The 14,783-nt window shown below is 36.3% G+C and overlaps 1 protein-coding gene across 11 annotated transcripts in view; it reads left to right on the forward strand.

The window, feature by feature from the left end:
* The window catches only part of CEP112 (centrosomal protein 112), a 381,720-nt gene that overhangs the window by 68,962 nt on the left and 297,975 nt on the right, over nt 1-14,783 (forward strand). For all 11 annotated transcript variants that reach the window (XR_012499617.1, XR_012499618.1, XM_074343512.1 and 8 more), the window contains 3 exons: nt 646-745; nt 3,578-3,696; nt 8,924-9,067. Coding sequence is in view for 9 of the 11 variants with exons in the window: in XM_074343512.1 (XP_074199613.1) it covers nt 646-745; nt 3,578-3,696; nt 8,924-9,067 (363 nt within the window). In the remaining 2 variants the exon portion in view is untranslated. The remainder of the gene's footprint in view (nt 1-645; nt 746-3,577; nt 3,697-8,923; nt 9,068-14,783) is intronic.

Genomic DNA, 14,783 nt, shown 5'->3' on the forward strand with positions numbered 1-14,783 from the left:
TTTGAGTGTAGGTGTATTTAGAAGTATATAATCATAATTAAGTTTTTTAAACGATTCATTTTAAAAGTTCTGACAATGTAAATTAATGATGTAAAATATTCATGCAACTTTTGACATGTTTTGGGCTGACTTTACTGATTCTCAACTAGCTATCTAGCAGAACTAGATATAAAGGAAGCCTGTTACATCTCATCTTCCCATGTATCTGGAAATTCTTGTGGTTGTGCGTGAATATGATGGAAGGACACTAGTGGGAGATTCAGGAATATGCTTATCTGAAGATGTTCTAGTCCAATGTGTTGGGAAGGTGAATTGTACTTTATTAATATATCAGGTTTCTGGTGGCTTCTCTCTGCTACTTCATGACAGTTTAATCTATGAGTTATATTTTAGAGAATCACCTAATGCATTATTTATGATCTCCTTAATAATTGGTATATGAAAACTCAAAGCAGATAGCATATTTCTTTCAGTAATCAATTATTCTAGAGTATTTAATATTTTATCAACGCACTAAAGTGTAATCTTTACATCTTTTTGGGGAAACAATTTATGGGATTAGCTGAGATAGACTTGGAAAAATATTTTTAAAAAATTATATTTCATACAGTATAGCATACTAAAATATTTTAAATTCATTTGTAGATTTTAGAAAGAAAGAATAAAGAAATAGAAGAAATGAAAACTTTATACAAAAAGAAGCAAAATGAAATGGAGGAGACTATTAGAAAACTTGAAAAGAAAGGTGATGTTGTATTGTTACATAAATCTTTTAATAACATTTCCACTCTACTTTAGTGGTTGTAAAAGTAAAATTTTATTTTTTGATCTTTTGTAGTATGGGACAGGAATGTTTATGTGGGTTTCCATCAGTGTATTATGTTGATGTGAGCTTCCACGTGACTTAAGGAAAACTGTGTGTGTATCTCTGTGTGTGTATGTGTGTGTGTGTGTGTGTGTGTGTGTGTGTTGATTTGGTTAAAGATTTGGAAGAGTCTGTGATTGTTCCTACTTAACTCTCTTCCTGTTCATTGGGCTGGAGCTGCCAGAGGTCAGTCATAGAATTAGAACTTTATGGCTTTCACAAGGCAGTCTAGAGAAATTGCTCCTTTTGGCCTAATAAAATTCATTACATTAACTATTTGCTTTATGCTGTGTAGTATATGCTAGTATTGTGATTGACAGAACAAACATTTAAAAAATGTTCCCCGTGTACACTTTCATTATGAAGGAAAAGAAAGCATGTAATCAAGTGTTAAATTGGCTATAAAACATTGAATAGCAATAGACAGTCATTAGGGAGACTGTTGAAAATATTTTTTGCAGGAAGAGAACTTTACAAGTTTTAAAAGATTTGATTAATTGGAGAGAGGAGTTCCAGGTACTGGAATAGGATTGCTGATATTGGTAAGTTATGGGAAGGATGCTACAGTTAAGTTAGAGTGGATATTCTATACGTTAAGAGACAGATTGAAAAAGATTAAGACAGGTGACTTGGCATGACTTAAGCATGACCTTGAACTTCAGATTTAGAAGTTTCAAGTTTATCCTGTAGATGCTGGGGAGTCAGAAGATTTTTGACAGGTGAGTTTTAAGACCTCATATTTTAGGTGGAGTAGCCTAGTAACAGTGGGTGTGCCCAGCATGGTGAGGCCAATTCCCAGTCTGTTATAACAAACAGAGGCAGAATGGAGGGAGGGAGGGAGGGAGCGAGCGCATTCCACTCACTAGAAAACATAGTCTCTAACCCCAGCTCTGCTCTTCGGTGTCACCACGTGACATCAGCAAGTCTCTGGGCCTTGGCTTCCTTGCTATAAAACGGTGCAATTAGATAAGTAATATATGTAACGTCCCTTCAACTCAAGGATGTCGTGCTCCCATGCTTCCGCAGTTTTGTGTGTAAGATGATAAGGGCCCAGAATATCTGAATGATGGCAGTGGGAGTAGTGAGAATGGAACTGAAGAAGAAATTTTGAAGGATTCGGTGAATGGTAAGTGATGAGTAAGAGGAAAGTGGAGAGGTGCTCATTTAGGGTTTCCATGTGGGACTTACTGACTCTCTCCCAACCCATCAAAGCTGAGTGTGTCTGAGAGAATGGTAATGCCCCTGAAATTTAGGGTGGCAGTTACAAATATAAGTTAATTAATAAAATAGGTATTTTTAGGTTTCTTTCCAGCTTTGAATGTTGGTGAAAGTAATGAGAAATTTGTTCAGGTTTTTTTTGTCTAATTATCAGGGCTACAAAAATATTTTAAATTTATTTCTAGGTTTTTATTTCTTACCTTGATTCAAACTGGGCAATTTAAACATGCCTAAGGTTTAAAAATAATATTTCTTAAGTCTTTTTGAATTGCCGATAGATCTTCATTTAAATTTGGATTTGTGAAGTTAAGATGTCGATGCTAAAGACTAATATTAGGTTAACCTGGATTCTTCTCTTTTTCCCCTTATTTGTTGCACAGTTGAGACATAAGAGTAAAAGAAATTTCTATGTAAATGGTTATGAAAATTTTACTATCTTGAAGTAAATGACTAATGATGTAATCAATAAGCTGAGGAAACATTACATTCAAGCAAATACACAGCTGAATTTATTTTGCCATCCACGTGACATGAATATATTAAATTTTCACTGGAATCAGTGACAGTTCAAATCATTTTAAAAAAGAAGATAGATATTTAAATGATTTATAAGGGAAATCTTTTATATAATTTAAAGCGTATTTTGTTTCAGTCACATAAACTTTGGCAATGATTTTAATGTGTTTGGAACAACAACATATTGAAATGGTGGGTTCCTTTATGTGTTTATTCAGTACACATTGTTTTTGAGTGCTTGCCTGTGTGGCATTCTTTTGCTGAGTAGATAAAAAATTGTCTTTCTCCTGAGGAAATAAGCAAGTAGACTATCATAACACATAATGCAATAAGTGACTTAATGGAGAAATATATGAGGTTCACTGGGAATAAAGAGGAGTTTTTGCCCCTGCAAGAGGAGGAATCTGGTTGATGGATGGTTCACAAAGAAGGTGTTACTTGAATTGAGACTAAGAATGAGTAGGAGTTTTTCAGCAAGGAAGGGAGGGGCATTTCAGGCCTATAGGTGATCGTATTTAGGCAGCGATGTATTAAAGGATGTGGCGGCAGGAACCCGCAGATAGGTTGGGATGCTTACAAGTTTACAAATACGGAAGTGGCAGAAGATATGGCCAGAAAGCAGTCAGATCTTAAGGAGCCGTTTTCCATGTTAGAGGTTTTTGGCCTTTATCTTGTAGATGAGAGGAACTGTGAAATGATTTTTAAGTTTGGGAGTAACATTAGAGAGGACCCACTGGAAGAGAATGATACTGAGGCCAGCACACTGTTAAAACTGTCGAGGGATTGAAAAATGGTGGCTTCAACCAAGGCTAGAAATGGAGAGAGAGGAAAGAATAAGAGAAATTTCAGGAGAGAGAGCTGAGAGGACTTGGAGGAAAATGGAATTATCTATTAACTGGTGCACTATTTTTTTTTTATCATCAAACTCTTATGTGGTGGCTAGAATTGGTTTAACTGTGTTTTCATCATTTTTGACAGTTCAGACCCTGATACGTGAATGTCAAGTTATCAGAGAGACCAAAGATAACCAGATTGTAGAGTTAAAAAAGATATGTGAACAAAGTACAGAATCTCTGAATAATGATTGGGAAAAAAAGGTAAGCTACATACAATAAAATAGTAATGGAAAAATACAAAGGGTTATGCTTTAACATATTTAATTATAAAAATAATGGATGTTCACAGAATATATAGAAGAGTTTGAAAAAAATTATATCCTAGACTATTTAGAAATGGCTATTCATGTTTTGGTATATTTTCTTCTGGAAGTTTAATGGTTTATAAAATAGTTTTCATTTAGAAAATTTGCTTTTGTCTGATTCTCGAATTTAATTTAGATTCTGAATTTTTTGTCATAGCCAAGAGATTTTAGCAAAATAAGTAGAGATATGACAGGAAGATAGTTTATGAAAATTAAACCATTCAAAATTTGGATGTAGGCCACTGGATCATTTCCAGAAATCTCGGATAACACAATATTTATAGTATAAACTTGTTTTTAATGTGAACAAAATCAGTAATGGATGGGTTGTTCTTAGAGGAGCATTTGATTTAATTAAGAAAAATATTTTCATAAATTTTAGCAGTGCCAAGAGTAATGTAAAACGATGCTTATTATGAGTGAGTCTTACGTACTCATATAATGCTTTCACTTAGGAGCCCTTAGCCATTAGTTGAAATTATAATATGTACTTAAAAGAAATGAAATATGTTACTTTTTTGAGGTATTCTGTCATAAAGATCTCTAGTTAACTCCTCCTCCTGTTATTCTCTCAAGTAGTTTGGGTTCCGAATATTTTGCTGAGAGGGAGGAAAGCCTTCCCAAGCAGGCACTTGGCCTGATGTGTCCTGGAGGTGGTAGCTTCAGCGCTGGCCTGAGACGCACCTTTATTCAGAGGGACAGAGTTAGCTCTTTTCTAGTTTTATTTTAATTTATGTGGTTTTAGCTTTTCTATAATTTTGGCATATTTTTGTGCACGCTGCAGGTACATTGTGTTCATAGCGGGCCCCCTTCCTCCCTTTGCTGAACTCCCAGGTTCCTTATTTCCCAGTTTGAATTGTCAAGTATTTGAAGAGAAAAGTCTGCCTTCTGTCATGTGCAAGGGTACATTTTATTCTTTCAGCTGGACTAGCTTCTCTTTTTCATAGTTATACAATCATTAGTGGGTGTGAAAAAACTGCAAATGTGGTTAAAGGTCTTTTTTTGTGAAGTACAGTTGCATGTAAATCTGGGCAGAGATGAATACCTGGTGCCAGCAGGAAATCTACCAAAAATTAATAAGCAGATGATAGACTTACTTTGTGATTTATGCAGTCATTTGTTCAAAAGTTGGTAAGTCTCTATATGGACAAAGCGATGTGATATGTGTATGTGTGTGTGTGTATATCTCCTAATAGAAATCTCCATCCTCATCTCTCACTTTAAGTCCCACTTATCGAATTACCTAGTTAAGATCTCTTCTTGATTAAAATTCCATCATTTGCCCCAAACTCCTCCGTCTTCTTCCTTTGTTGCTAAAACAGTCACCTCCTAAGGAATTTCCCTATTTGCCTATTTCCTAGGGTATTGCCATCTACTCAGCTTCTCAAAGACTCTTCTTTTGGCTTCGTTTCTCACATCTAATCGCTTGCCACTTCTATTCATTCTGTTTGTTTTGAATTTACTCACCAGTGTTCCTCCCCTGGTTCCAGACACCATGGTCTCTTGCCTGGATCTGCTGTAACTGGCACCTCATCAGTCCACACCCCACAGTGTGGCCATATTGATGTTTTTTCTAAAACAAAAAGCTGGTTTTCCTCATAAGCATTTGTGTTACCCCAGTGAATGCCCTTAGATTTACAAGGGTCTTCATTACTGAGATGCTGGTGATCTTTCAAGCCTCACTTTTTGTCACAACCCTACTCTGATTTTTATACTTTTCTACTAGCTGTGAATGGAGCATGACCACATGGGGCCTTCCCAGGACAGCCCCTCCCCCATGTCCTCTGCTTGTCACTTGTCTGTAGAAAAACTTTAGTCAGAAAATTAGTTTAATCAGACAAAAAAAAATACAGAAACAAAGGGAAATAGTCAAGCAAAACAAAATAATAATAGTTTAGTCATTAAACAAAGTCAAGGGCCTTTAGTTCTTCAAAGGCCATGTCCTTTGAGCTGTCTTGTAGATACTGCAAACCCCACCAGGTGGAAGAAGTGAACTACATGATGACCAGCCAGATGGTAGCCATGACGTAAGCTGCCACAATTCCAAGAACTGGCCTTAAAGAAATGGGAAAAAACCAACCCTGGAACTGGAGATTAACTGTACTTAAAACATCAGGGTGACGCTGATCAGACCACCACATGACTAACTTCAGTATGACTGTCACAGCTGACTGTGCTGTTCTGCATGCAGCCCCCTCCCTCCACCTGTATGCCCCTGAAACTCCCCTTTAAAAGCTCTTGCCCACTGATTGGCAGGGGGAGTTGCCTTTTATTTTTTATTTATTTATTTATTTATTTATTTATTTATTTATTTATTTATTTATTTATTTAAACTTTTTTTATTGAGTTATAGTCATTTTACAATGTTGTGTCAAATTCCAGTGTACTGCACAATTTTTCAGTTATACATGAACATATATACATTCTTTGTCACATTCTCTTCTGCTGTGAGCCACCACAAGATCCTGTATATATTTCCCTGTGCTACACAGTATAATTTTGTTTATCTGTTTTACATTTTGAAATCCCAGACTGTCCCTTCCCACCCACCATCCCCCTGGCAACCACAAGTTTGTATTCTATGTCTGTTTGAGTCTGTTTCTGTTTTGTATGTATGTATGTATGTATGTATGTATGTATGTATGTATTAATTAATTAATTAATTTTAGATTCCACATATGAACAATCTCATATGGTATTTTGGGAGTTGCCCTTTAGACATGAGTCCACCTTCTCCCCCAGTTGCTAGCCTCCAGAATAAAGCAAACTTTCCTTTCTACCAACACTTGGCTCTTGAGTATTGGCTTTTGAGTGGCAAGCCGCAGGACCTAAGTTTCAGTAACAACTGTACAAAACTTTTTCATTTTTATCTGACTATACCATGCTCTTTTTAATCTATGTGCCTTTTGAAAAATTGAGTTATGATTCATACACCATAAAATTTATCCTCAAAATGTACAATTGAATGGTTTTCAGTACATTCATGAAGTTGTGTCACCGTGACCATATAATTTCCAGGACATTTCTGTCAGCCCAGAAAATGCCTTGTACCCATTAGTAGTCAGTTCCCATTTTCCCTCCTCCACCCTCTTGCAACCGCAAATCTACTTTCTGTCTATAGTTTTGCCTATAGAATCATACAATATGTGGCATTTTGTTACTGGCTTCTTTCACTTTTCATAATGTTTTTAATTTTCACCCATATTGTAGCATGAATCAATAGTTCAGTCAGTATTACGGCCAAAGAATATTCCATTGTATTGATATACCACATGTCATCAGTTTGTGGACATTTGAGCTGATTCCACTTTTTGGGTGTCATGAATAATGCTGCTATGAAAATTTGTGTACAAGTGTACAAGTGTGGATGTGTGTTTTCATTTTTCTTGGCTTTTGTACAGGGAAGAACACTGCATTTTCCTTTACTTGCACCCTCATAGTACTTCTGACACCAAATGTATGGGTTTTCCTTACAACAAGCAATTCTCTTTGACGTCAGTTGGATGTCCTATAATTCAATTAAACTTTGACACTATTTAGCTAGAATTAGCATCAACAAATGCTAATCAAATGAATCTGCCAAGTTACAGCATACTTGTTTTTGCTAGTGTCATGTTTATACTTGTAGTCTCAACTGTAAATTCTCTGGATGAGTTTTAAAGGACTCAAGCTGACTTGCAGACACCCCTCCAACTTCAGCAGGCACTGGCCTTTTATAAAGCGATTGTGGGATGCAGCTGAGAAGGCATGATGGGCTCCTAGTTTTTGACATTGAGTAGACATATGTCCTAGAACATTTGGGAGACCCTCTGCATGAAGAGACCACAACAACATAAGTATAACCACAAAATTCTCAGTGACTCCTTTAGCTCCCTTTAGCAGAGTCACTATGCATGTCAGTCAACAGCTGTGAAGTAGCACTGAAATTTAGGTGCTGTGGGCTTGGCTACTTTTGAATACCAGACATAATACCAGTTTAAAATGTATACTTTTGCAAACATACAAATACAACATACCAGGGATTTGAGGGACCACTTACAAGTAGTCAAAGTTGCATGTGTTAGATTTGTGAAACCCATGGCTCTTCTGTATGGCTGTTACTGAGCCATCCTTGCTCTTCCTGTTCAGCCAGAAACTAGAAGAAAAGTTTTTGGGACCCTTACTGCTAGTTGGCATCACGATTGCCTACATTCTGCCTCTCATTTCCACCTCTCAGGGTTTTCCCTGTTCCTCCAAATCTTCCTAGTCAAATAAAGGTCTCTGTGCATATGTCATAGCCTTGTCTGTCCTGTTTTGAATGGGAAGTAAAATATAACTTTAGACTGTTTTGGACTCCTGCTCTCCCCACCTGGAATGAGTCTAGGGTTGGATGCAGCAGGTAGGAGTTTGAGTCTGAATTCCACTCTCATTGAAATAGAGGAACGAATGCCCCCAAGGCTGGGAACACAGGTTTCAACTCCCTCTGGGAGCTGTTCATTGAACCTTGTTTTCCTTACCTTAGATGTTCTAGAGCTTCATTCATTTAAACAGTATGTACATAATCTTCATAAAGAAAGACCTATGTACATGAGAACGTACTGTATACAATTCTCCCCAGAGAACTCTATTTGATTTATAAATGCCATCTTTGTGTCTACTTTTGTATAGAATATGGAATGGATAAAAATAGCTTCTTGTTGGGGGTCAGAATAAAGGATAAAGCATTTTTAACATAACTTTTGTGCAAAATTTCATGCAAATGAAATGAAAATATGGATAATATCCCTAATCAATAACAATATTATAAATATTTCTGTTTTCTGAGTTCAGGCTAATACTAGTGTAGTTTAGCTGATGCACTATATATCTGTCTGATTCATTTACTATTCCTACCTGAGTTGGACAATTCCCTTTAATATTTGTTTATCCATTAAAATGTTCAGTTCAGGAAAGTAAACAAAAGATTATTTCTTAATCATGCTCTTTATGTGATATCTTTACTTTGAATGTTTATTTATGAGTTTTGTATCTTTTGTCACCCCATTAAATAAATAGAAAAATATAGGAAAACATCTTTTTCTGAATTGCAAGGTAGTCTATTCTGTATAGTACTGAAGGAGTCAATTCTTGATTTCACTTTGTAGCTCCACAGCGCTGTAGCAGAGATGGAAAAGGAAAAGTTTGATCTTCAAAAGCTGCACACTGAAAATATTCAAGAATTGCTCGAGGACACAAATGTACGTCTGAATAAAATGGAGGGTGAATACATGGCACAGACGCAGTCCACAGTAAGTCTCCCCTCTCCCTTTTCTTGTCATGTTTATAAACGATCTTCTTCATCTCCATGTCTGCATGCTTCCAGGATGTGTGCAGTGCACAAATAAGCGTGTTATAGAATTAAAAGAAAACACCCACCTTTCTGTTTGACACAGACTTATATGTGGCAGTGGACAGTCTCTTGAAGTTTGCTGTGGGATTTCACTCTGGATTGTTTGATACTACTTATTTTTTTAAAACCCCCAGAAGCTTTTACAAATCCCTTTTCTTATTTTTTTCACTGATTTTTGGTCTAGAGATAATTTCTTTTCTTTCTTTCTGTTTTATTTGTTTCATTCTTTTAAACTGAAGTCTTAATTGTTTTTCTGAAAATACATTAATGCTAGCATGAAGGAGATCAAATCAGGAGATAGGAGTAGTGTGACCAATTTAAGACAGATTTTCTGAGTAGATTCATCTTGACCGAGGGACCAGACAGAGATATCACATGAGTAAACCCCAAAAGTTCCTCTCCTAAAAGGATGCAGAAGGAGGTCAGTAACTTTCTGCAAGGAAAGAAGGGGGACCTCTTGAAGAGCCCCCTCAGTGAGCACCTGGTTGCAGAGGGTAGGTCTGAGGGAGTGAATGTCTTCAGCGTTTCGGAAGCTCAGCTGACTTCCTAAAATACATAAGCCTGGAACAGGTAGGCTAATGGGCACGTGCATGAGGGCTGCTCACATCTGAGGCAGGTGCACCTCATCAGTCTTGTTCCTAATATATGATACGACCTCATGGAATGGTACAGCCTTGTATCCTCGGCAGGGACCCAGTCTTCACTTACCACTCAGCCCACCCAGGCCAGCCTGGCTTGGTCCAAAGTACCTCCTTGAATTTAAAGCTGTCTTTATTGTATTGTATCTAATTGTATCTATTACACCTTTCATTTCAATTTTTATTTTTTTCATATCCAATATTTTAATTTTCTTTCTCTTTTTTTCCTCCTCCTCTTTTCTTTCTCCTTTTTCTTCAACAATTTCTTGTTTTTCACATTGTTAGTATAATCTTTATCTTCTTAAATATATTTATTAGGCTCATTTAAAACTCTTGGTCCATCTGTTTTCATAATTTGCCTTCAGAATATTATATATTACATATTATGACATTATATATGGTACAAATTATAGTTGCTATATATTATAATATCATTTATATATACTTTATTGCTGGTTTTCTTTCATAGTTTTCTCAGAGTGTCTGTTTTGTGCCGTGAGCTCATGTCCTTTGAGTTTATCCATTATTCTAATGTGACCTGGGGAAGAGTTGGAAGAGCAGATCCTTGAGTGGATCAGTTATACTGTAAACAGCGAGGAAGGGGTGAGTCTCAGGGTAGACAGCCCCAGAAAGCACAGGACCACTGCTGAGCTCTCACTGGCAACCTCTCACCTGTAGCACACAAACCTCTCAAACCCTAAGGAAAATGCGACTTTGGAAGGGGAGTCCCCCGGATTGGAATGTATCAGCCCTCAAGCTGTAGAGGCAGAGATGATCTTTGGATGAAGTAAGGTCGTATTTTTAACTTAGTCAGATGTATCAATCTTTTATAAAGAGTGCTTTTTATGTCTTAAACAAGTCTTTTTCTAGTATAAATGCAGAAAGGTTCACCTATAGGTTTTACTGAAAGCTTTAAGGTTTTGCTTTTAATGTTGAGTTCTTAATCCATCTGGAATTATTTTTTTGTGACTGGTGAGAAATAGGGATCTAATTTCATTATTTTCTATGTGAGTGACCTTCTTGCCTGCCCCTTCCCTTAGTTCCTCCATTTGAGCAAGCCCTCCTTTGGTCATCGATCTGCCATGCTATCAGCTTTCAAACTTCCATGTACCAGGGTCTCTATCCTAGCTGATTGGCTGATTTCTCTACGTCTGCTGGTGCCATAGTGTCATCATTATTATAGCTTCATAGTTACTCTCGATGTCTGAAAGAGAAGTCTTTCCTTGTCCATCAGAAGGGTCTTGATTACTCAGCCCTTTTCTTTTACATACACATTTAGAATCAGCTTTCCAAGTTAATAAAGAAAATAAAACCCTGGGGTCTCTTGAACACCTTTTGTAATGTTTCTTCCTGCGTCTTTTACATTTTTGTCATATAAAAAATGTATACTCTTGTTGTATGAAAGACTCAGGAATAAACATATATATGTCTTATAGCTTTTAGCTCTTAACATTATGTGTAATAAATATTTTATTACAGTTTATTGTACCTTAACTAGAGCTTGCAGAAAATGTTAAATAATGGTGATGAAAATGGATTTAAAAATAAAATGTTCTCTTTTGGAAAAGATATTCACATGTTCTCATTATTGAAAATTTAGGGAAGAGATATAACCGAAAAGAAAAATTAATGTCTGCATAATAAAATTACTCTTATTGGAGGTCCATGAGAGTGCCAGTTCTTCTACATTTGGGGGCTGACAATGGATGTTTTAATTAAAAACACAAACAAACAAACAAACAAACAAGCCAAAATTCTGCCAGTATGATAGGCATATTAGTTTCCTAGGCTGCTATAATGAATTACCACAAATCGGGTATCTCATAATAACAGAAATTCATTGTGTCACAATTCTGAAGGCTGGAAGTCTGAATTTAACATGTCAGCAAGGCCATGCCCTCTCTGAAGGCTGGAGAGGAAGATCCTTCCTTGCTTGTTCCTAGCTTGTTTTTTTAATTTTTTTTGCTTTTGTTTTTGTCTGTTTTGTTTTGTTTTATAATAGCCTTCCTACTGAGTACAAAGTCGTATCTCATAGTGATTGGTTTTGATTTGCATTTCCCTAAGATTAGTGATGCCTAATATCTTTTCATATGCTTATTGGCTGTTGTACATTATCTTCTGAGAAATATCTGTTCAAGTTCTTTGCCCTTTTTACGACTGGGTTGTTTGGGTTTTTTTGTTGTTGAGTTTTGAGAGTTCTTTATATTTTCTGGATGTCAAACCCTTATCAGATACATGATTTTTATTTAGTTACTTTTTTAAAGACCTTAACTCCAAATACAGTCACATTTTGGGGTACTAAGGAGTTAGGATTTCAATGTTTGAATGTGGAGGAGGACACAATTTAGCCCACAACAACTGTATAAATTAACAAAAAGATAGCATGATATAGAAAAATGAAAAAGCCTGAGTAGGTTTTGGCTTATGCCAGTTAACAGTATTTCAAAATTACATTTATTTATATACCACAAACATATACTAAGCTCCTAACATGTCCCAGGCATTACACTGGACACTGGAGACATAGCAGTAAACAAAATGTCTCTTCCACAGTGTTCCCGTTTCCATGGGGGGGCGACAGCCAATAAACAGCTACAGATACCCAGTAGCGAAAAGCGGTGTGATGGAAGAGAAGTCAGTGTAAAACGTGTATTGTAAATAGGGTGATTTCATCCACCAGGGGACGGAAATTGATTCTTGGGATTAAAAAAACTTGGATACTACAGTGGTTTGTGACCCTCCAGTAGGGAAAGTTTATAAACAGCCAGTCTATGGTATTAAAATTTCACAGTAGGGATGATTAGAAGAAAACTGTCTAGAATGGCTTGTTAATTAATTATTTAATGACAATTTTAAAAAAGATTGAGCAACACTGGGGCGAGGGAGTGAAGTGGAGGCAAGTGCTTCTATAGGTAAGGTGTTGGGGAAAGCCTTTCTGAAGGTGAGATGTTTACACAGAGACTTGAAGAAGCATGGGGAAGCCACGTGCTAATCTGGAGAAAGCATTCAGGCAGGAGGAACAGCCAGTGCAAAGATCCTAAAACTGGGATGAGTTGGGCAAGTTCAGAGAAGAGCAAGGGGGCAGTGTGGCCGGACCTCTGTGAGCAAAAAGGAGAGTGGTAGGAAAGTTTGTCATGGGACACATCAGGGACAGCCTTGTAGATTATGGTGACTCATCCTTTTTTAAAAACAGCATTATTGAGGTATAATTTATATACCATAAAATTCACTTATTTTAAAGTGTACAGTTCAGTGGATTTTTGGTATATTTGTATTTAATTTGTAATGGATTGAACACATGACAGTGGTTCCATCTGACTATTATTTTTAAACTATCTCGTTCTATGCAGAGAACAAACTGTGGGCGGCCTAGAATGGGGGCCAAGAGACTGATTAGGAAGCTGTTGTAGTAGGTCCAGGCAAGGGAAGTGGGTGGCTTGGCCTTGGGTATCAGTCTAGAGATGAGAACTGCCAGATGATGATACCATTCAGCGAGGTGGAAAAGGCTGAAAGTGGATCAGGTTAATTAGTGGGAAAAAAATCAAGGATTTATTTTCTGGGTACTCAGAATAATGATGATACTCAAAGTCATGAACAAAAACCAGATTTATATCTGAAATACATTTTCGCCATCTCAACGTCCTAAACTTTCACAAACATAAATTAAATATATTAAGTAATTTTAGAGTTGAAGTCTGTGAAACATACTGGTTTCCTAAAATGTTTACTGCATCATTGTATTTTATTGATTAAATAACATTAAGAGGACAATAGCTTTCAAGGTGTACTTTTTCATTTTTCATAAATTTGGGATGTAAAGGGATACGTTGGGGCCAAGAGGTTACTGTCAGAGAAACTTCATTCTATTTTTAATGAAAGTTGGATTTAAAAATTAGCATTCAGACCTGTCATTAGATAATAGCAAATATAGGGGAAAATGGACAGAGTCTGTCAGCAGAGTTGAATTTAAGAATCATCAAAATGAGGCAGATCTTGCTGAGCAGCTCTTGATTTAATAATTAAAAAAGGTAGAGTTCAAGGCATGGCTTAAGATGAAAGACGAGACTGTCACTGAGAATTAGTTTCCCTGTTTTGTTCTTTCAGGCTTTTTTCTTTTTTTGTCGGGTCTTGCTTTGTTTCAGTGCCGTTTGTTGTAGGCAGACATGTATCGATTATTAGACTTGGGTCTTTTGATAATGGCAGGGGTTTTGTTGTGTAAAACTCGTGATTAAACATGTGAACACTGGATTTTTTAAAACAACATATTAGAACTTATAAATATGAAAATTACAGCAAAATTATTAGATGCTTGGAGTGGCAACAGCTGTAAAATACAGGGCTCTCTTCATTTCAGGGTTTAGACACACAAAGTCTGTGAGTGGTTTTATTGAGATCTTAGGCTTTATAGTGGAATTCTTTACCCTTTTCTGTACCATGAATGCCACTGGCAGTCTTGTGACGTCTGTGCAACCCATCTCAGAATAATATTTTAAAATTTAAGGCAGTGTATAAGATCACAAAGTAAAGAAATTATATTGAGTTACAGTCATCAAAATATTGTTAGATCAAAGCCATGATAAAGTAATACTATGTTTCTAAGCTAATCAAATAAATATCAGTATTTAGCAGTGGGCCTAATAACTGTTCTAATTCATGAATAATGATGAGGGTAAACAAGATTTAGTGATTAACCGACATTGTAATGGACTATAAAAATACTTGTGATTTCTGTTAGTCACAGGTATTGCTAATACTACGTTGGTTTGTTGACTATATTCATAGTTGAAGGGAAATGCTGAAGGTCAGTTCAGGGACTGAAAATAAAGATGAGTTATTTTTTTTTCCATTCAAATTCCCTGACACTGAATTATAGTTATGAACCTGTAGCAAGTTTAAAGAGTATCAAGAGGCTTTAGGCACCTGAAGTATTGCATTAACTGTTATTAACTATTATTGCTCGAAGTGGCATGTGGTAAT

This window comes from Camelus bactrianus, chromosome 16 (genome assembly GCF_048773025.1).
Source record: "Camelus bactrianus isolate YW-2024 breed Bactrian camel chromosome 16, ASM4877302v1, whole genome shotgun sequence".
NCBI classification, from domain to species: Eukaryota; Metazoa; Chordata; class Mammalia; order Artiodactyla; family Camelidae; genus Camelus; species Camelus bactrianus.